This window comes from Muscardinus avellanarius (genome assembly GCF_963383645.1).
Source record: "Muscardinus avellanarius genome assembly, chromosome: 15".
NCBI lineage: Eukaryota > Metazoa > Chordata > Mammalia > Rodentia > Gliridae > Muscardinus > Muscardinus avellanarius.
The window spans coordinates 20,731,471-20,753,322 of record NC_137801.1 but is presented as its reverse complement, the minus strand read 5'-3'; the positions used below and the strand labels follow the sequence as shown (position 1 = coordinate 20,753,322).

Here is a 21,852-nt window from a genome sequence, read left to right as displayed (position 1 = left end):
AGAATCACGTGAGCCCTTTGTTCGGGGCTCAGTTCCATAAGTTTATCAACTGAGCCATTTACCAGTAAATAAAGAAACCTGTCTCTGATTTCAGCTTCTGGAAATCCTGTCTCAGGAATCAAGAGGAAACTGAAGGCAGGGAGACCGAGTCTTCTGCGACACCCAAATACGTAGCTACCTCATGGCTTTCTGTAGCTCCTTGAACTGCATCACGAGCCGCCTGTAGTCTGAGGTCAGAGAGTGGTTCTCTTCCTGGAACTGTCTGACCTGCTTGGCGAATTTTGCTCTCAGGTTGTTAAGTATATCGTGCAGGCTGGTTGGAGGGACAAAAGTTCATCCTCGGCTCAACAGAGGTGTAAAGTATGTTCCCTTCATCCACATGACTCAGTCTCACAATAATCCCAGAAGCAGACTTGTGGAGAGATTAAAAAAAAACAAACAAAAAAAAAAACCCCTCCCAGCTATTCCCAAAGCCAGAGAGGTAAGGAAGGCGACAGGGGCCAGTGGGATGGACCAGAACAAGACAATCACAACGTCCCCGGCCCCCCCAGAGGCGGCCAGCTGCTCCCGAGCGGGAATGAGCCTGCCTCCACACGACACTCGCCAGCACCCAGTGCCTCCGGACCTCGGTCCACGCTCACACTAGTTCAGGGTCTGCTCTCAGAAGTCCTGCACTAGAAATGTGTGCCACTGTCCAGATTTTATTGCTAAGTCAGCAGTGCCAGATAAAGCAAAAAGGTGAGGTTAAGGTTAGCGATGTGACTTTGGTAGTTATCAACCAAAAGATAATGTTCAAAAGTATGAGGCTGGCATGCACGGCAGACAGGAATAAAAAGAACAAGCAGAGGGAATCTGGGTTCTTGTCTTGACGGCCCAGAAATATTAGTCCGAAAAGCAGAACCATCAAAGGAAACAAATAAGGAAAAAAGCAAATATTTCAGGAACATAAGAACCAAAGAAGGTAAGTTTGGTGTTCAATAATAATAGAATGAGGCCTGAGGAAGCGCTGGTGTTTGGCCAGCAGGACAGCACCAGTCTCCTACTATGGGGGAGGATGGTTGTTCAGGTCCAGAGTCATAGGTTTCCGTGCTTTAAATGTGTTCCCTACAAAAGCCAGGTGTTGCCAGCGTGACAGTATTAACAGGCGGGCCTTTCAGAGGTGCTGGGAGCCTGAGAACTCCTCCCTGTGAACAGGAATCAGGCGCTCATCAAAGAAACCGCTGGGCTCGCTCTCCGCTCTCTGCCGTGAGAGGACACGGCGCTCCTCCCTCTGGAGGACGAAGCCGTCACCAAACACAACCAAACCTGCCCACGCCTTGATCTCAGGCTTTCCTAGCCTTGAGAACTGCAGGAAATACATTTCTGTTCTTTACAAATTACCCAATCTCCGCTGGGCACCATGGCACCTGCTGGCAGCCCCAGCTATACAGGCGGCTGAGGCAGGGGGATCGCTAAAGCCAAGAGTTCAAGACCAGCCTGGACCACACAGCAAGATCCTGTCTCAAAAAAATTGAAATGATCTGGGTGTGGTGGTGCACAGCTGTGATCCTTGTACTTGAGAGACCGTGACAGGAGGATCAAAGGTTTGAGGCCACCTCAGCAACTTGTGAGGCCCTCTGCAACTTAGTGAGACCCTGCTCCAAAATCAAAAACAAAAATCAGAGAGCCGGGTGTGGTGGCGCACGCTAGTAATCCCGGCATTTGAGAGGCTGAGACCGGAGGATCGCAGTTCGCAGACAGCCTCAGCTACTTAGTGAGACTCGTTGCAACTCAGTGAGACCCTGTTTCAAACTAAAAAATAAAAAATAGGGCAGGGGGTGTAGCTCGGAGGTCGAATGCCCCTGGGTTCCATCCCCAGACCCGCAAAAAAAAAAAAAAAAAAAAAAAAAAAAAAATCAGGTTGGGCGTATAGCTCAGAGACTTCTGTCCCCTGGGTTCAATCCCTAGTATGGAAAAAAGAAAAAAAGATGTGGAAAAGCACACACCTGTAATCTCAGTACTTAGAAAACTGAGGTAGGAAGACCGTAGGTTCAAGGCCAGCCTGGGCAACTTAGTTGAGACCCTGTCTAGGTCTAGGGGTATAGTTCAGTGATAGAATACCCCTGAGATTCCTTCTTCAATTCAAAATAGAACAAAAACAAAAAGATGTCAGGCATGGTGGCTCACACTTATAATCCCAGTGCTTGGGAGCCTGAGACAGGAGGCTCACAGGTTCAAGGACGGTCTCAGCAAGCAGTGAGATTCTCATCAACCTACCAAGACACTGTTTCAGAATAAAAACTAGGGCTAGGGGTGTAGCTCAGAAATAAAATGCCTCAGCCGGGCGTGGTGGCGCAGGCTATGCCCTCAGACCTATTTTATGTTTTATTTGGAAACAGGGTCTCACTAAGTTGCTGAGAGCTTCACTAAGTTGCTGAGGCTGGCCGCAAACTTGAGGTCCTCCTGTCTCAGCCTCCCAAGTACTGGGATTACAGGCGTGCGCCACCACACCCAGGGCCAAATACTCTTTTCCTGGGGAGAAAGAATAGAACCTCTTGAATATATTATCTTGTCCAAAAAACTTTTATAACTTGAATGAGGGTTGGTTATATTTCTAATGTGTTGATACCCCTTCAGAAGAGAAAAGTCTACGGCATCCCTAGTCTCAGCATAGAAGGGCCCAAAGGCTCTGTGAGCTAGCTTACCGGTTGATCTTCCTCTTCTGCTGGGATTTAATTACCGTGCTTTCTTCGTCTCTCTTCTTCAGCACCTGGAAGTTGTATTCTAGCTTCTCTTGGTTTAGCTGATAAGTTGCTTTCATGTGCTGAAGTTGTTGCTCAAGAATCTAAAGTTAGAGGGAGAACAGAAACAATGAGTCCTTGGTATAACTCAGTGTGCCTGAGGACCCCAATAGCTGGTTCAAGGCACGCCAGAGGAACCTTAGGGGCAGCCTGGATTATGAGGAATCCTACTATGAGAGGCAAGTTAAAGACCAATTCGATAATATACAAATCGCTCACCTGCAAGCTAAAACCCGCATACCCAAAGCCGGAGGAAGAGTATCTTTAAGGGCTTCAAGTCCAACTAGTGCTGGTACTTTGTACCAGGCCCTTTAGAGATCTCATCTGAGCACCATAAAAAATAACATTGCCAGCTGGGCATGGAGGGCACGCTTGTAATCCCAGTACTTGGGAGTCTGAGACAGGAGGATCACGGGCTTGAGGACAGCCTCAGCAACAGAGAGAGAGATCCTGTTTCAAAACAAAATAAAGTGAAATAAAATAAAATAAAATAAAATGGGCTGGGGGTGTAACTCGGAGGTAAAATGCCCCTGGATTCCAATGCCCAGTACAAAATAATAAAAAAAAAAAACCCAACAATAATAACAACATTGCTGCAACAACTTGAAACTCCCCCGCTTTGATGGCCCAGGATGGCGACATTAGTGTGGAGGGCTTAACAGCACTTAAAAGGAGGCCAGGCGCATCTAGCTTTTGGGATTTCTGTTAGCTGTATTCATTCAACAAATATTTACTGAGTGTCTACTATGTGTCAGCCATTTTTCTAGGTCTTGCTGGAAAAACACTGGCACACACACACACACACACACAAAAAAAAAAGGCAAGTCCTGTCCTGTCCAGGGCGGAGACAGGCAACAAGCACGGGGGATAAGAAGCAGGACAGGAGCAGGGCCCAGCGGGAGGCACAGTTTCCTTGGCCTTGCACCTCGGGAGGCATTCCTGAGACCTGGCGAAGGAGCAGGACTTACTCAGGTGACACTGAGGGGCAAGAGCCCTGGAGGGAGGAATGGTGCGCACAAGGACACAGAGGCAAGGAGAGAGAGGGGTCTTGGGGCAACCACAGCAGTGCGGATGCAGGGAAGGGCCGGGGAGGGGGCTGGCCCAGCCGGTGGCTTGGAGCGCCAGCCAGAAGTGGAGGAGGGCCAGCCACTAAGGACGGCCAGTCCTGGCCAGTAGAGAGGCACAGCTGGAGGCAGGGCAGAGACCTGCGGCCACTTCCGTCCCTCCTGAGCGGAAGGAACTAGGAAGATGACTAAGCACCCTCAGATCTGACAGCTTAGCTGGACCGCGCGCCCGCCAGCCTCCTCCCAACCTCGCTCCACCAGGCCCCGGCTCTTGCCAAGGAACAGACAAGGCAGCGATGGCAGCCAGCCATCACCACCAGCGAGGCTCAGGAGCGACCACGTCCACGTGGTGATGGAGGATCATCAGGCTCCGCGCAGAACGTGCAAGTGGTCGCCTCCTGACCAGACGCCGTGTCCGCCCTTCGCGGTTTCCCTCCTCCCGGAGGAATTCTTAGTCAAGTATGTTCTACTTTAACCTCTGCTATGTATGTGAACATCTCCTTCACAACAATTTGCTTTGTAAAAAAAAAAAAAAAAAACTTTCTTTTTTTAAATTTTTATTGGTGCCTTATATTCACACATCATATTGGGGTAAAAAACTTGTGTGTGCAGATATGTACACATAACCCCTACCCGATTCCCACCCCATTCCCTCCTCGTCCCTCCTTCCCTTGCTTGGCTTAGTTGTTGACTTCGATATGTTTAAGTACATTGTGTGTTTTAGAGATTTTCCTCTTCCCCCTCCTTTCTCCTCCTTTAGGTTGCCTTGTTTGCTCCTCTATAGGATTTCCTTTTTCATCTAGAGTTCCTCCTATGACTCATTTCTCCCTGCTAAGTGAGATTAGTCGGTCACAAAAAATAAGAAATCAGATGCTTTCCCTAAAAAAAAAAACCTTTCTTAATGGCATAATGGCAAAAGAAAAATTTGCTCATAATTTGCTCATTGTTGACAGTTCGGAAGCTACAACAGGTGAATGTGCCACCAAGCCTGGATATTAACATAATATCAATGGTGTAACTACCTTTATACATTATATTATCATATATGAAATACTTATTTCCCTACAGTTATATATTTATGTTCTTTTGATACCTTTCACTCTAATAAAATAATGTTAGTATAAATTACATATAAAACTCCTGAGTTTTTTGTTATTTTTGTTTTGTTTTGTTTTTGTTTTTGTGGTACTAGGGATTGAACCCAGGGGCATTCTACCTCCAAGCTACACTCTCAGCCCTATTTTTTTTTTTTTTTTTTTTTTCGGTACTGAGGTTGGAACCCAGGGGCGTTCTACCTCTAAGCTACACCCCAGCCCTATTTTTTGTTCTTTTTTTTTTTTTGAAACAGGGTCTCACTGAGTTGCTAAGAGCCTCACTAAGTAGCTGAAGCTGTTCGTGAACTGCAATCTTCCTATCTCAGCCTCCCAAATGCTGGGATTACAAGCGTGCGCCACCACGCTCAGCTCTAATTTTTTATTTTTTATTTTGAAACAGGGTCTCACTAAGTTGCAGAGGGCCTCACTAAGTTTGCAGCTGAGGCTGGCTGCAAACCTGCGATCCTCCTGTCTCAGCCTCCTAAGTACTGGGAGTACAAAGGTAAGCTACCACACTTGGTAGCTTATTTTTCTTATTTCATCAAGGTAGTGTGTGTGTGTGTGTGTGTGTGTGTGTGTGTGTGTGTGTGTGTGTGTATTGATTGAAAACAGGGGCATTCTACCTCTGAGCAACAACCCCTGCCTTTTTATTTTTTATTTTGAAACAAAGTCTTGCTAAGTTGCTGAGGTTGGCCTTGAAGTGCAATCCTCCTGTCTCAGCCTCTCGCATACTGGAATTACAGGTCTGCACCACCATACCCAGCTCATCAAGGCCTTTTCTAGAAGCGAACCAACGAGGTCAAAGGCTCCCAGAAGTTGCTTTCCAAAGAGCAATTTATGATTCATGCTTCCTCTGATCAAGAGTACAAGTGCCCTTCTCACCAGGCCCCCTCTGTGCGGAACATTGAGGAATCAGCTACAGGGTCGGCCTTGGGTGGGGTGCTTGGAGCACCCCACCTGACCCTTATGGAGCACCAGGAACATTTGATGCTGACACTTCTAAAGTGAATGAACGCTGGAAAAGCCCCAGCACAGTCCCAGATCAAACACAATGAAGTGGGCCTGCCCCTGCCAGGGAAAGTCCCAGTGTCTCCCAGGAAAAGGGGCTTGCATCTGTTTTCCTGCAAAGTGACAGTTATTTATGCCCCATTCTTCTGTAGAAACCACAGGAATTCTTACAAACCACAAGAACAGGAAAATCTAACACACAAATTGGGCATGATGGGTAAAGTACAAGAAGTAAAAAAAAAAAAAAAAGAAAAGGGTGTATGTTTTCAACTGCTTATTTCCAGTAAAAGCCATGTTATTAATGACTGGAGCAAAAAGAAGTCCATAAACATTATGCACTTAAGCAACAAAAAATTAATTAAAGGCCAGGTGTGGGGCACATGCCTGAGATCCCAGTACTTAGGAGGCTGAGACAGGAGGATTGGAGATTTGAAGCCAGCCTCAGCAACTTAGTGGATCTCTGTTTCAAAATAAAAAATAAAAAGGACTAGAGATATAGTTTGGAAGTAGAATGCCCTGAGTTCAATCCCCGTACCAAAAAACAAACAAAAGAAATTTAATGAAAAAATTATGTACTCAAGAGGGATTTTACTACCCGCTCCCATCAGACCAAAGTAAAACTTCTAGAAACACTTAAGGTTTTTTTTTTTTTTTTTTTAGTAGTGGGGATGGAACCAGGTGCATTCTATACCTCCAAGCTACACCTTCAGCCCTATTTTTTTTATTCTTTATTTTGAAACAGGGTCTCACTGAGTTGCAGAAGGCCTCACTAAGTAGCTGAGGCTGGCTACAAACCGTGATCCTCCTGTCTCAGCCTCCCGAATGCTGGGATTACAAGCGTGTGCCACCAACTCCCGCCTTAGTTTAGTTCTTGATGCAAAAAAAAAAGTTTTTATTTTTAGGCCTTTCATGCACAATTAAAGTTGTAAAATGACCTAGTTCATATGTAGGAGCTATTGCCTTTAGTACCAAAATATTAATCACAAAAATAAAGGTTGTTTATTGAACAAATATTGTTAATTTACATTGTGCAAAGCTCAGAGATAAGCAAGATACATACAGTTCCTGCCTTCAAGGAATTTGTCACCACTGATTAAGAAAGTAAGCCACATAAACATTGCAAAAGATCAAGAAAACTACATCATGCTGGGCATGGTGGCGCACGCTTGTAATCCCAGCATTCGGGAGGCTGAGACAAGAGGATCGGGTTCGCGGACAGCCTCAGCTACTTAGCGAGGCCCTCTGCAACTCAGTGAGATCCTGTTTCAAAATAAAGAATAAAAAATTGGGCTGGGGGTGTAGCTCAGAGGTAGTAGGCCCCTGGGTTCCATCTCCAGTACTGCAAAAAAGAAAAAAGAAAACTACATTAACAGGCAAAAGCAGCCCGTAGGCCGGAGCTGACCTGGCCACCTCTCACTATGGGATGGGGCCGCACTTTGGATTCGGCCCCTCCCAGGTCGGGAGGGCCTCTGGATTCAGCTGAGAAGGCAGAAGGGAAGGTTGTTTCAGATGTCCACTCCAGGCAGGGCATGGGTGGCAGCCTCTTCTCCTGAGTCTGCGGGCAGGAGATACACCTAAAACACCTGGTAAAGACTACTGCCCCGCTGCCCCAGGCAAAGGAGGGGAGATGTCAGCAACGTGTGTGCTACCTTTAACACTGAAGCACTTCCGCAGCCAGTTAGCTCATGATCTATAAATCACGCACAGGAAACCTAGCATCATGCTTGGCTCTCGGTCTTGGGAACATAACGTACCACTTTGCAAAATATCTTTGGATAACTGAAAAAGCTATATTCCATACGTAACAGTCAAGGGTGACTATAGGTTGAGAGTAAACCCTGAGCTGATGAACAACGGTCACTGATACTGAAACGATCATGAGCTGAAGGTTTGAGAACAAATGAGTTGTAGAAGTCCTGTCGCTGCCAGTGGAGACTGTACGCGGAGCGATACCAGCTGGTATCGGCTAGACCATGCGTTGGTAATGCCTACACCAGTAAGGCCTACCTGTCATTACTGATGCAAGGCCACAAGGTCGCCCTGACCCTGAGGTGTGATGGAGAGGGAGCTCATAGCGCTTGCTGGTGCCTCCGGACACCTGACCCCTAAGAATGTTCTCTAGCAAAGACCAAGGGCAAATGTTTGCCACCCAAAGGGCTAAAAATGACTAATAGATATTTAAACACTTGTGCAAGCAAAGACATATAAATTAGAGCAAGCAGGTGACTGTGTGTGTGTGTGTGTGTGTGTGTGTGTGTGTGTGTGTGTTACTGAGGAATGAACCCAGTGGCATTCTACCTCTGAGCTACACCTCCACCCCTATTTTATTTTTTATTTTTAACAGGTCTTACTAGGTTGCTGAGAGTCTCAGTACTTGCTGAGGCTGTCCTCGAGCCTTCAATCTTCCTGTCTCAGCCTCCCAAGTACTCGGACTACAGGTATATGCCCCCACATCCAGTTTAATGCACACTTGTAATCCCAGTACTTTGAAGGCTGAGACAGGAGGATCACAGGTTCCCCATCAACCTCAGCAATTTAGTGAGGCTCTTGGCAACTTAGTGAGACTCTGCTTCAAACTGAAAAAATAAAATAGGGCTGGGAATGTAGCTCAGAGGCAAAATGCTCCTGGACTCAATTCCCAGTGCCCCCCACACCCACACACACACATACACATACACATACACATACACACACACACTGTTAAAAGGGGGAATTTTCTAAATCTTTGGACTTTCAAAAATATAACACTATTAAAGTGGTAGGGAAAAAAGTTAAGTAGCTCCATTCTGGAGTGATCGCCAACATACACAGCGGAGATGAGTACGATGCTTCCATTTATGTGAAGTGGGGAATCCGTATTAGCTGTCTGTGCTGTGTATGGCTAGACTGTTTCTGGAAGAATACAGAGGGAGCTTGTCAATGGCCATGGATTCTGGGGTGGGGTTGAGGGTCTGAATGGTGCTATTTGAGACACATTTCTTCAAACATAGGCATGGGTTTTTTTAGGGGGAAAGGTATACTAAGGACTGAACCCAGGGTGCTCTGACTCTGAACTACATCCCCAGCCCTTATTTTTATTTTATTTTTTTTATTTTGAAACAGGGCCTCATTAAGTTGCTGAAGGTCTAGCTGAATTGCTGGGGTTGGCTTTGACCCTAAGTTTCTCTTGTCTTAGCCTCCCAAATACTGGTATTACAAGTCTGTACCACCATGCCTGGATTTTTTTTTTTTTTTTTTTTTTTTTTTTTTTTGGTGGTCCTGGGTTCCTGGAAACCCTTCTACCTCCGGGCTACACTCCCAGATCTATTTTATACATTTTTTTTTTTGAAACAGGGTTAAGCCAGCATGGCTGGCTTCAAACCTGCGCGATCCTCCTGTCTCCACCTCCCAAGCGTGGGGATTACAAGCGTGTGCCACCACGCCTGGCATGCCTGGCTTTTAATTATTCTTTTACTAGTCAACGGTATAATGTTTATAGGCTTCTAGTGGCTCCAGTAATTTTAACAAGACCTTTACAGGCAGTAAGCAAAGGATAGATCTTTTTTTTTTTTTTTTTTTTTGGTGGTACTGGGGGTGGAACCCAGGGGCTTTTCTACTGCTGGGCTATACTCCCAGACCTATTTTATACTTTATTTGGAAACAGGGTCTCACTAAGTTGCTAAGAGCCTCACTCAGTAGCTGAGGCTGGCTTCGAACCCATGTGATCCTCGTGTCTCAGCCTCCCAAGCACGGGGATTACAAGCATGTGCCACCACACCTGGCTAGTATATATTTATTTTTTTAAACTTGTACTTTACCCATCAAATCAAATCTATGTGTTAGATTTCCCTGTTCTTGTGGTTTGTAGAAACCCTAGTTCCACATTTTAGAACTGATAGAGTGCTATGAATTAGTTCGGAAGAACAACTTTGACATTGAGCCACATGTTACAGCCTCTTTAAAAATCTATGCCATTTAGGCTGGGCGTGGTGGCGCACGCTTGTAATCCCCGCGCTTGGAGTATAGCCTAGACGTAGAAAGCCTCTGGGTTCCACCCCCAGTACCACAAAAAAAAAAAAAAAAAAAAAAATCCATGCCATTTAATCTGAAAATCTAGTGAAAGTACACCTAACAGGTTCTATGATAAAGTGCAATTTACTAAAATGTCCCACATGTCACAATAGGAGGTGTGCCTGATTTGATGACTTTTTCCCAGTAAAAGGGAAGCACACGCACGTGGTCTCAACCTAACCCTGGGAAGAATTTTGACGTCAAAGAGCGACCCCCCATCCCACTCCGCCCCGTCCACCTGGAGCCAGGTATCTGGTGCCACCTTTCCTCCTGGCCTCCCTCTTTGCTCTCTAGGGCCCAGGATTCGGGGCTTTGTTCACATAGATGAATGATGAAATAGCGTGAGGTTCCATCTAGCTACCCGTTGGAGGCCAGGATGGACGTGTGTCACAGAAATCATCATAGAACCAAGGAGAATTCAGATCAGTAACCATTTTCAGTCACAGTGTATCGTGCAGCCCTCAGCGGCGCTGCCTCCACGCGCCCTTGTGCCATTCTTTCTCAGTAACTCTCATTCGACGACACTAAAATGAGCCCACCCCAGGCACAATCTCAAGATGAGAAAATATATTTGTTGTCTAATCCTGATCTAAAGCTACAGAAAGGGTGGGAACTGAACTTCCAGAAGAGGCTAGGGGAATAGCTGTTTTGTTTTGTTTCTGAAGGTTGAACCCAGAGACATTCTACCTCCAGGCTACACCCTCAGCCCTTTTTTTATTTTGTAACAGGGTCTTGCTAATTTGCTAAGGGACCTCACTCGATGGCTAAGGCTGGCCAAGAGCCTGTGATCCTCCTGTCTCGGCTTCCCAAGTGCTGGGATTTCAGGTGTGTGCCAACACACCCAGCTAGAACAGCCTTCATCCAACAGGTTCTTCAACACAGAGAGTGTGCTTGAATATTAAGACGCAATTACATCACTTCTCAGTGTAATTAGAGATGCATATTTTAAACTGGCATCGGAACATAGGATCCTAGACTTAAGAAAGTACTTTAGAAACCAGAGTCTAATCTCCTTTGGCAGGAATCCTCCTGGGAAAATGTAATGAGAAAAAGGACTCTGTCCTGTGGAACACCCTTTTCTATACTGGATGGTCCTGTTCCAAGGCTCTTTTTCTGATGGCTGAGTCAGAATCTGCCTGACTATAATTTCCAGTCATCAGTCAGGCTCTTTTTGGCATAAAGGGAAGGTTGAAACTGGGTTTGAATTCAGGTTTACCATGTCCCTGATATGGTATAGGCCTGGTCTCTGAGCCTCAGTTGCCTGGTGTGTAGACCCTATGAGAGCCAGGTGTGGTGATGGCCCACACTTAGAATCAGAGTACTTGGGAGGCTGAGACTGGAGGATCGCAGGTTTATAGCCAGCCTTAGCAACTTAGTGAGACCCTGTTTCAAAACAAAGAATAAAAATAGGGCTGTGGTGTAGGTTGGAGGTAGAAGGCCCCTGGGTACAATTCCTAGTCTACGCGCGCGCACATGTACACACACACACACACACACACACACACACACACACACACTGCTGTGAGTGATTTCTCCTTTCATGTTATCCTGAAGATTAGAGAAAGATCCTTAAGTTATGTGCGCCGCATGTCCAGGTGGGTTTGGCAGCAGCAGTGGTGACTTGGCTTCAGCCCCCGCACACAACTAACTTGCCCCAGGGACACCTTCCCTCTGCCAGCCTCAAATGCATACTTAGTTCTCTCAATGATTCCTCACCTGCCGTGCTTTCAGACCCTGGGAGCATCTTGGCAGTTCTCCTCCACTGGTTTCTTCTAGAAAACGTCCCTTGGGGCTAGGGGTGTAGCTCAGTGGTAGAGCACTTGCTTAGTATGTGCAAGGCTCTGGGCTCCATCCCTCACAGAGGGAAGAGGAGAGGAGAGGAGAGGAGGGGAGGGGAGAAGAGGGGAGGGGAGAGGAGAGGAGGAGAAAGGAGAGGAGAGAGGAGAGGAGAAGGAGAGGAGAGAGGAGGGGAGAAGGAGAGGAGAGAGGAGGGGAGAAGGAAGAGGAAAGGAAGGAGAGAAAAGGAGAGGAGGAGAGAAAAGGAAAGAGAGGAAGAAATAAAGAGAGAGAAAGAGAGAGAGAGGAGGGAGAAGGGAGGAGGAGTCCCGCACAGATCCTGGCCTGAGTCCTTCCCTTCCGTGGTCTGGCCAGGTCAGGAAGCCGCTGACTGGGCAGCGCTGGGCGCCAGCGGGTGGCCTGGCGCACGCACCTGCACGTCCTGCTCCAGCTTGATCTTGATCATGCTGTACTCCTCGCAGTCCCAGATCCGCTGCTTGTTCAGCTGCTTCTCGTAGTCCTCCACTTTCTTCATGCGGTTGATGAGATACTCGAGCTAAGGCACAGGAGAGCAGGGGAAGCTTGGGCCTCCTGCCCCAACGCAGCCCCGCAAGACGCCATGGGAGGTTTAGCAGTTCCGTGGCCGGAGCAGTCTGGTGGCTCTCAGGCCTGATGCCCCAGGGCCTTGAACTCTGAGATCATGGTGTATGTTCCCTAATGGGACCCTTACTCCTGAAACTCCAGGTCTCCCAGATGCTGGGATGACAAATGTGTGCCACCATGCCCGGCCAGACATTTTTATTTCTTTAAAAAAAATACTGAATCTTGGTCAAGACACTTCTGTGTTCTTTATATCTCTAAAATAAAGTAATGATCCTCACCAAACACAATGGTTCATGCCTGTAATTCCAACAACTTGGGAGAATGAGGCAGGAGCAACACAAGTTTAAGGTCTGCCTGGGCAATTTAGCAAGACTCTGCCTCAAAATTTAAAAATAAAATAAAATGAGCTGGGAGCTGGGGGTGTAGCTCAGTGGTAGAGTACCCCTGGGCTCAGTCCCCAGTACTGCAAAAATAAATAGATAGATATACAAATAAAGTGATCATTCCCATGCCCTTTCAAAAATGCACCTTAAACACCTGCTGGAGCTACCGATATTCCACTCAAGAAGAACGTGGCAGCCAGCTGCAAAGGTGGTACCCACCACCACAGACATAGCCCACCTGCAAGCTACACTCATCAGCCAGGAAGCACAGGCTGCCGGGGCACCCTGCCCAAGATATCAAAGGCTAGCAATTCAACCACAGTCGAAATCAGCCCAGACCCCATGGCTCACCGTCCACACACCCCCACGAGCCCCTTTACCTCCTTGGCGTTGTGGGCCTGCAGCGCCCGCTCCCATTTCTTCTTATTACTGGTCAGCAGCTCTTGTCTTTCCAACTCAAAGGCTTTCTACAACCAAGACAGGGAAGGGCCCGAGTCTGCCTCAATTGGGCAGGTCACACCAGCCTCAAAGAGCATTCAGATAACCACATGGGTGCCAGGTCGCCAACCACCTGGACAGAATCACATCCAAATGCCGGTTTGCCAAACGTCTTGTGGCCAACTGGCAATGGAGTTGCCCGGAGGCTGGGCATTACGAGCCCTGCGCCACGTGAATTTCGAGGGGAAATGTGCCAAGGCTCAGTCAATCCCAGGCAGGGAGCTGGGGGAGAGCGCGTGCTCTGGTGGGCCTGTAGCTCAGTCTTGACTAGGATTGATGCACTGCCCCGGCTGGACTCACAGGAAGCAAAGGCCGCCTGGGGATGCAGACGTGAGCTTCTAGCAACCCAAAGAGAGGCCCAGCTCTCGGCTTTCTCCCATCCGGGGAAGGCCTCCAATCTCAGTCTTTAACATTTCACTTGAATTAACGTGTTCATTCCTGGATCCTACTTGGCATTCTTGCCCATACCCCACAGGACTCCCGTAGGTCAACAATGGCTCACAGAGCCTGCAGCGCTGGAGGACTAACCGCCCGTCACTCCATCCCTGTCTTCTTTTCTTTCAAGCCACCTAGTATCCCTGCCCAATGATACACTGAGTAACTTCTTTCCAGCTATCTCCTACTGGAATCCCGGCTCCACTGAGAGCCTGGTTTTGTGCACGCTGCATCCTGCTCCTGGAACGCGCCTGGCATCCAAGACATACTTGGTAACTACTTGAATGAGTAAATGAAGGAACAAGTAAGTCCAAGCACCCTAGAGCAGACCCGTCCTTAGGTCACCAGGACAGACCCCGCCGTGGGGTGCAGGGAGTGGGCGCAGCCGCACCTCAATGTGGTGGAGCTCCTGGCGGAAGGTCTTCATCACACTCTTCACCTGCTCCTCCATCCTCTCCAGCAGCAGGCACACGTCGTCTGACTGCTTCTTCAGGTCCTTCACATACTGGTCATCCTTCACTTTCAGCTCCTTGAAAACAGCGTGAGGAAGGTCGGTCATTGGCTGAGACAGAGAAAGAGGTGCCGAGCGTGCACGCCTCGGCCCCCTGCCATCCGAACTGCAAACACCAGGAGTTAAAACTGCACAAAGACAAGATGGCTTCAGGAGAGTCTTGGAAGGGCCAGGGAGACGCTCAAGAGGACAGAGCAGACTAGGCTGGGCTCAGGGCAACACAGAATGAATGAGCACGCAGGAGCAGAGCCCTTGGCCACCGCCGTCTCTCTGCAAGCCCCCAGGAAGGCCAGAGTGTGCCAGGCATGGTGGCACACACTGGTAATCTCAGTACTTGGGAGGCTGAGACAGGAGGATCACAGTTCACAGCCAGCCTCAGCTACTCAGTGAGGCCCTCCACAACTCAGTGAAACCCTGTTTCAAAATAAAGAATAAAAAATAGAACTGGGGGTGTAGCTCGGAGGTAGGATGGCCCTGGGTTCAATAACCAGTACTGAAAAAAAAAAAAAGGCTAGAGTGTCCCACCTTCATATATATGCACATATATGAACTATACATATGTGTATATATACACACATATGTGTATACTTTTATTGGTCCATTGTAGTCTCACATCATAATATGGAATATATCTACTGCAGATTAAGTATCACTATTTAAGAACATAAAATATGAAACAGCATTTGCTACAGAAGCACATCTGTCCATCAGGCAGCTGATAATTCTAACATTACTACAAAGCCTTTCTTTCTGGTTAAAAGTTTATCACTAGCCAGGTGTGATGGCACACGCTTGGAATCCCAGTACTTGGGAAGCTGAGACAGGAGGATGGCCGTTCACAGACAGCCTGAGCTACTTAGTGAGGCCCTTCACAACTTAGGGAGACCCTCTTTCAAAACAAAGAATAAAGCCAGGCGTGGTGGCGCACGCTTGTGATCCCCGCGCTTGGGAGGCGAAGACAGGAGGATCGCGCAGGTTCGAAGCCAGCCACGCTGACGTAAGAGACCGTTTCCAAAAATAAAAAAGTATAAAATAGGTCTGCCATCAAGAAAAACTCAATTACATCATTTTCAGGGAAATGGATGGAACTGGAGGACATTATGCTAAGTGAGATTAGTCAGTCACAAAAAATAAGAAATCAGATGCTTTCCCTAATATGTGAGAGTTAGAGAGAAATGGGTCACAGGGGGAACTCTTGAAAGAGGAAATCCTATAGAGGAGCAAACAAGACAACCTAAAAGAGGAGAAAGGAGGGGGGGAAGAGGAAAATTGCTAAAACACACAATGTACTTAAACATATCGAAGTCAATCACTAAGCCAAGCAAGGGAGGGAGGGACGGGGAGGGAATGGGGTAGGAATTGGGTAGGGGTTAAATCAGCGATGAGTACATGTTTGTACACACAAGTTTTTTACCCCAATATGTTGTATGAATATAATGCACCAATAAAAATTTTAAAAGAAAAAAAAATAGGTCTGGGAGTGTAGCCTAGAGGTAGAAGGGCTTCCAGGAACCCCAGTACCACAAATAAATAAATAAATAAATAAATAAATAAATAAATAAATAAATAAAGCTAGAGACATAGCTTGGAAGTCAAATGCCCCTGGGTTCAATCCCCAGTACCTTAAAAATAAAAATGTTGTTCACTTGAAAAAAAATTCAATTAACTGGAAAAGAAGAATTAAAATGATCTCTATTCACAGGTACTAGAGATTAAACTCAAAGGCATTCTACCTCCAAGCAATATCCCCACCTCTATTTTATTTTTAAACAGGATCTCACTAGGTTGATGAGAATCTCACTATTTGCTGAGTCTGTCCTTGACCCTGCAATCCTCCTGTCTCAGCCTCCCAACTATGGGGAGTACAAGTGTGTACCACCATGCCCAACAAAGACATGATCTTATTATATAGAAAATCAGAAGGTAGCTGGGCATGGTGGTGCATGCTTATAATCCCAGCACTTGGGAGGCTGAAACAGGAGAATCACAGATTCTCAGCCAGCTTCAGCTGCTTTAGTGAGGCCCTACACAACTTAGTGAGACCCTGTTTCAAAATAAAATAGGACTGGGGTGTAACCCAGATATAAAGTACCCATGTGCTCAACCTCCGAATACCACACACACACACAAAAAAAAAAAGTTTAAGCCGGGCGCAGTGGCGCTCGCTTGTAATCCCTGCATTTGGGACGCTGAGACAGGAGGATCACTGTTTGCAGACAGCCTCAGCTAATACTTAGTGATGCCCTCTGCAACTCACTGAGACCCTATTTCAAAATAAGAATAAAAAATAGGGCTGGGGGTGTAGCTCGGAAGTAAAATGCTCCTGGGTTCCATCCCCAGTACAGCAAAAGAAAGAAGAAAGAAGAAGGAAGGAAGGAAGGAAGGAAGGAAAGAAAGAAAGAAAGAAAGAAAGAAAGAAAGAAAGAAAGAAAGAAAGAAAGAGGAAAGAAAAAAATAGTTTAGGTGATAAATTTAATGGTAGGTGGGTTTTACCACTAAAAAAAATTTTTTTTAATTTTAAATTATCCCTGAAGCATTCTTTTTTTTTTTTTTCTTTTGTGGTGTAAGGATGGAACGCAGGGGCATTCTACCTCCGAGCTACACCCTCAGCCCTATTTTTTATTCTTTATTTTGAAACACAGTCTCACCAAGTGGCAGAGGCTTCACTAAGTAGCTGAGGCTGGTTTTGAACCTGCCATCGTCCTGTCTCAGCCTCCCAAGTACTGGGATTACAGGTGCGCGCCACCACGCCCGGCATCCCTGCAGCATTCTAAGCAAGAAAGTAAGGCCTTCACGCTCTTCCACGCAGAGACAGCAGACCGGTGACCCAGTTCCGTTCCCAAGCGATGGGCTTGGCTGGTGGAGCCGCGCAGCCTCTTGCCTGCTGTAACTCGTTGATGAGCTTGTTCTTATCTTCGATCAGCCCTGCGCAGTGCAACTGCTGCGTGTTAAGCATCTCCCACAGCTCCTGGGGGATCCGCTTCTTTTTGCCCTCCTCCCACTTGGCTGTGATCTCATCAAATTTGTCCTGGCTGGTCTTCATCTCATTCTCCAGTTTCTCGATTCTGCAAATACCAACAGTCCAGCAGTTGGGGATGCCGCCTTCTAACAGTGCGGGCAGGGTCTCTGGAGTCCCCGGGAGAGGGTCCAGGCTCCGGGCACTGTCCTCAGACACGCCCGCCCAGAACCCAACCGAACACTGGGAAATATCTAAATTTAATGCTTGACTGTAAGTAACGTAGACCAAGTAAACAAAGGAACACATAACAAAGACAGATCAGCATTAAGACCACATGCGAGTGCACGCACACACACACACACACACTCACACACACACACTCACAACATATTTGCATTAAGAATCAACTGATTACATACTTCTAAGCAAGACGATGACACACAATAGTTCTGACACACTTAGTCACAGAGGCAGCTGCTTTATTTTAGCACAAATTATGGCTGGGTGTTCCCATGTGGATCATAAGCAGAGGACACATTTCAGTTCTTTTGTAACCATACAGCTTGGCACACACCAGCCATCTGATGCTTAAGGAAGAAAGAGAACAGGCAGAAAAGAAGGGGCAGGGGAAAGAGGAAAAGAAAGAGCAGAGGATTCCCGGGGGGGGGGGTTGCCTAGATTCCGCTGGATGTGGTCACTTTGCAATGATCCAGGGGATGGAGGGACCCACGGAGGGCGTCACGTTCACACGCCCTGGGCCGCGGAGCTGTGGGCAGCTTACCTCTGGCGCTTTATCTCCTCTTCTTCAATTCTCCTGTGGATCTCTCTGATATCTGTAGCCACTTGAATATTTGTCACCAGCTCAGTGCCACAAAGCAGCAGTTTAGCCAATTTCTGAAAACAGAGATGGGAATTTATAGACATAACACTCTAAAGAATTTAGAAAGTTGTGGGCAGGACTGTAGCTCAGTGTCGGAGGGCCTGCCTAGCATGTGCGAGGCCCTGGGCTCAATCCCTAGCACTACTGGAAAGAAAGGTTTTTGTTTTGTTTTGTTTTGTTTACCTCTCTAGTTCCATCCATTAAGCATGAATCAAGGGCTACCTTAAATCTTTGAGGTGCACCGTCTATTTAGCAATCTTTTTCTTTCCATCAGGACTTTGTGTTGTGATGTTGTGGCTTACAATTTACCAGGACTCCGCAGTTCTCAGCGTACCTTCTTCTTTCCGTCGTACACTGGCATGTGCTGTAGGCACATCTCAGCACTTTGCCCAGCAGATCTCCAAGTCACTGATACTGCCGGATTCCCTTCTAAGAATCTCAGATAACAATAGCTGTTCTCCGACGTCCATTTCCCCCTCTCCTTTGAGTAAGAAAACGCTCAAATTTTAGCTGGACAAAATGTATGCGGCCTCCCCAAATAGGGACATTTTCCAGCCTCCCTTGCAGCTAGAAGGAAGTCTGATTGATGGTGCAGGTGCAGAAGTGATATGCCACTTCTGAATCGTGCCTTTATGGAAAAGGTGTACATTCTGCTGCTCCTCTTCTCCCCGTCCCTGAGGCTGGAGCATGATGTTAGGAGCAGATGAAGGCACCCTCAGGAGCCACAGCAGGAACGGAGGCCCCCAACCTCGAGGTGGCCCAGTACCAGCCCTGAACCACTCACGCTGTGAACTGTTAAGCAGGGTGGCGGAAGAGCTTCTATCTTGTCGCAGCTAATGTTGTGTGGGATGTTTGGTGATGGGGTTTCTGACACAGGGGAGAACTATGGCTGACCTCATTAGCTCTCTTTCAGTGGGCAGAGGGATTTCACGACTGACACCCCCTTCTAAATTCTCCCTCGTAAATTCCATAATCAGTGTCTTCATCCCTGGCCTTCGTGTGATGTTTTGATTTCAAGATTAGAAATCCTACCAACAAACAGGTCAGGTATCCTTAGGTTATGCCTGGTTTTCCAAATTGGGCTTGACCTTACAAACTTTCCAGCTCTCAAATAATTTTTGAACTAAGAACCTACAGACACCTATACCATGGAGTTACAGAAGCTACAAAAGACCCCACCTCATCTCACTACTCTAGGAAACTTTTAAATGTAATTTCAATGAATACAGAGTGGAGCCTTAATCCAGATATCCAGATATCCAGAATGCTCTAGATTTCTTTTTTAAAAGCCTGCACCTTTACCACTTTTACCACATCGTTTTGCATGCTTAATTTCTGTTTTACATCGTTTAATTTCTGTTTACATGTTTAATTTCTGTTTTACATCAGTTTGCATGTTTAATTTCTGCTCAATGTGAACATTAGAATTTTCTGAATCAAGCCAGGTGTGGTGGCACATGGATGCAATCCCACTTGCTTGGGAGGTGGAGGCAGGAAGATCACAAGTTCAAAGCCAGCCTGGGAAACTTAGTGAGACTCTGTCTCAAAATAAAATTTAAAACCTGGGAATATGGCTCAGTGGTGAAACACTTGCCTAGCATGTGGGAGGCCCTGGGTCCATGGCCAGAACCAAAAAAAATAAAAAAGAAGAAAGAAAGAAAGAGAGAAAGGAAGAAAGAAGGAAAGAAAGAAAGAAAGAAGAGATAAATTTCTGAATCAAGTACTTAAGACTCAAAGTAAAATTAAAAAGCAAAATGTTATAGTCAAGCTGGTCGTGGTGGCACACGCTTGTAATCCCAGCATTCGGGAGGCTGAGACAGGAGGATCACTATTCGCAGACAGCCTCAGCTACTTAGTGAGGCCCTTTGCTACTCAGTGAGACTCTGTTTCAAAATAAAGAATAAAAAACAGGGCTGGGGGTGTAGCTCAGAGGTAGAATGCCCCTGGTTCCATCCCCAGTACCACACACAAAATAGGTTATAGTCACTAACAGACCAACAAACCCTTGTATTAATCAGGGGAAGAGTGTAAATGGATGTTCAAGCTGAGCATGGTGGTGCAAGCCTGTAATCTCAGTAGTTGGGAAACTGACACAGAAAGATTGCAGATTTGAGGCCAGCCTCAGCAATTTAGTGAGACCCTCAGAAACTTAATGAGACCCTGTTTCAAATTTTAAAAAATAAAATAAAAAGAGCTGTGGGTGTAGCTCCAAGGTAGGATACCCCTCAATGCAATCCCCATACCAAAACAAAACAAATAAAACCTATAAGGTCCATGTACCCTATGTCCAAATATTTCAAAATTATAAAATGTAAAACTGTTAAGCAAAATACATTCTATTCTCCTACCTCTATACTGTCATAAAAAATTCAAAGTTCTATTTTGAATTCCCACTATACCTCAGACTCCACTCCTCACTGCAGGGGAGGGGGCTAAAGGAGAGCGGGCTCCTGGCCCAGCCCACAGCCAGGCCCAGCTCTGTTCTGTGGGTGTGCGCATTTCCTGGACTGAGTGCCCAAACTCTGTGTGTGTGTGTGTGTGTGTGTGTGTGTGTGTGTGTGTGTGGTACTGGGGATGGAACCCAGGGGCCTTCTACCTCCGGGCTACACTCCCAGACCTATTTTATATTTTATTTGGAAACAGGGTCTCTTAAGCCAGCTGAGGCTGGCTTCAAACCTATGTGATCCTCCTGTCTCAGCCTCCCAAGCGCAGGGATTACAAGTATGCGCCACCATGCCCAGCTTCCAAACTCTATTTTTAAGTTAATTTATTTTGCCCCTGGGGGTTAAACCCAAAGACATACCTTCAGACCTATTATATATGTGTGTGTGTGTGTGTGTGTGTGTGTGTGTGTGTGTGTGTATAAATGTATATGTGTATATATATATATATATATATATATATATATATATATATATAATGAAACGGTCTAACTAAGTTGAGGAAGGCCTTTCTAAGTTGCTGAGACTGGCTGCAAACCTATGATCCTCCGTCTCTCAGCCTCCCATGTTTTGAGCTTACAAACGTTGGCCACCAGCCGGGCCCAAACTTTATCTTTATCCCTTGGCCATCCCTCATGATCATGGAGTGGAAAACAGTGGCCCTGTCTTACCAACATAACAATGGGACAGAACATAGAATCTAGAAACCAGCTCCAACATGTATGATCCTCTGACTGATAACAAAGGTGTTCAGCAATGGAACGGGGAAAAGATGATCTTTCAATAAATAGTGCTGGTGCTGGGTCAATGGAAAATGTAATATGGAAAATAATGGACTTTGAGCCGTAGCATACACTGTACACCTGAAAACCAACCCAAATAGAATGCAGACTGATTTAAGTGACAGAACAACAAAGGTTTTAGAAGAAAGTCTCTATGAACTTGGTAGTGCTCAAAGATGAAATAAGATACATAAAGAATTAATAATAAAAAGGAAATAATAATAAATAATAATTGAGGTTGTTTCCACTTCCAGAAATGGACTGTTCTAGATCATTTCTCTGGAACATAACCCCTTTATCACAGCCCTCTCTTAAACTATACCCCCATTTCTCTAAATAAACCTATTATGTCTCTTTAGAATAATAACTGGAACCCGGCGTGGTGGCGCACGCTTGTAATCCCCGTGCTTGGGAGGCTGAGGCAGGAGGATTGTGCAGGTTCGAAGCCAGCCTCAGCTACTTAGTGAGACTCTCGGCAACTTAGTGAGACCCTGTTTCCAAATAAAATATAAATAGGTCTGGGAGTATATCCCGGAGGTAGAAAGCCTCTGGGTTCCACCCACAGTACCACAAAAAAAAAAGAAGAAG

The 21,852-nt window shown here is 46.4% G+C and overlaps 1 protein-coding gene across 2 annotated transcripts in view; it reads right to left on the bottom strand.

Moving 5' to 3' along the window:
- The window catches only part of DRC1 (dynein regulatory complex subunit 1), a gene marked incomplete at both ends in the record, with an annotated part of 45,295 nt that overhangs the window by 9,670 nt on the left and 13,773 nt on the right, over positions 1 to 21,852 (bottom strand). For both annotated transcript variants that reach the window (XM_080711238.1, XM_080711239.1), the window contains 7 exons: positions 179 to 313; positions 2,685 to 2,824; positions 12,206 to 12,328; positions 13,139 to 13,225; positions 14,083 to 14,220; positions 17,084 to 17,267; positions 17,943 to 18,055. In XM_080711238.1, coding sequence (XP_080567364.1) covers positions 179 to 313; positions 2,685 to 2,824; positions 12,206 to 12,328; positions 13,139 to 13,225; positions 14,083 to 14,220; positions 17,084 to 17,267; positions 17,943 to 18,055 — 920 coding nt within the window. The remainder of the gene's footprint in view (positions 1 to 178; positions 314 to 2,684; positions 2,825 to 12,205; positions 12,329 to 13,138; positions 13,226 to 14,082; positions 14,221 to 17,083; positions 17,268 to 17,942; positions 18,056 to 21,852) is intronic.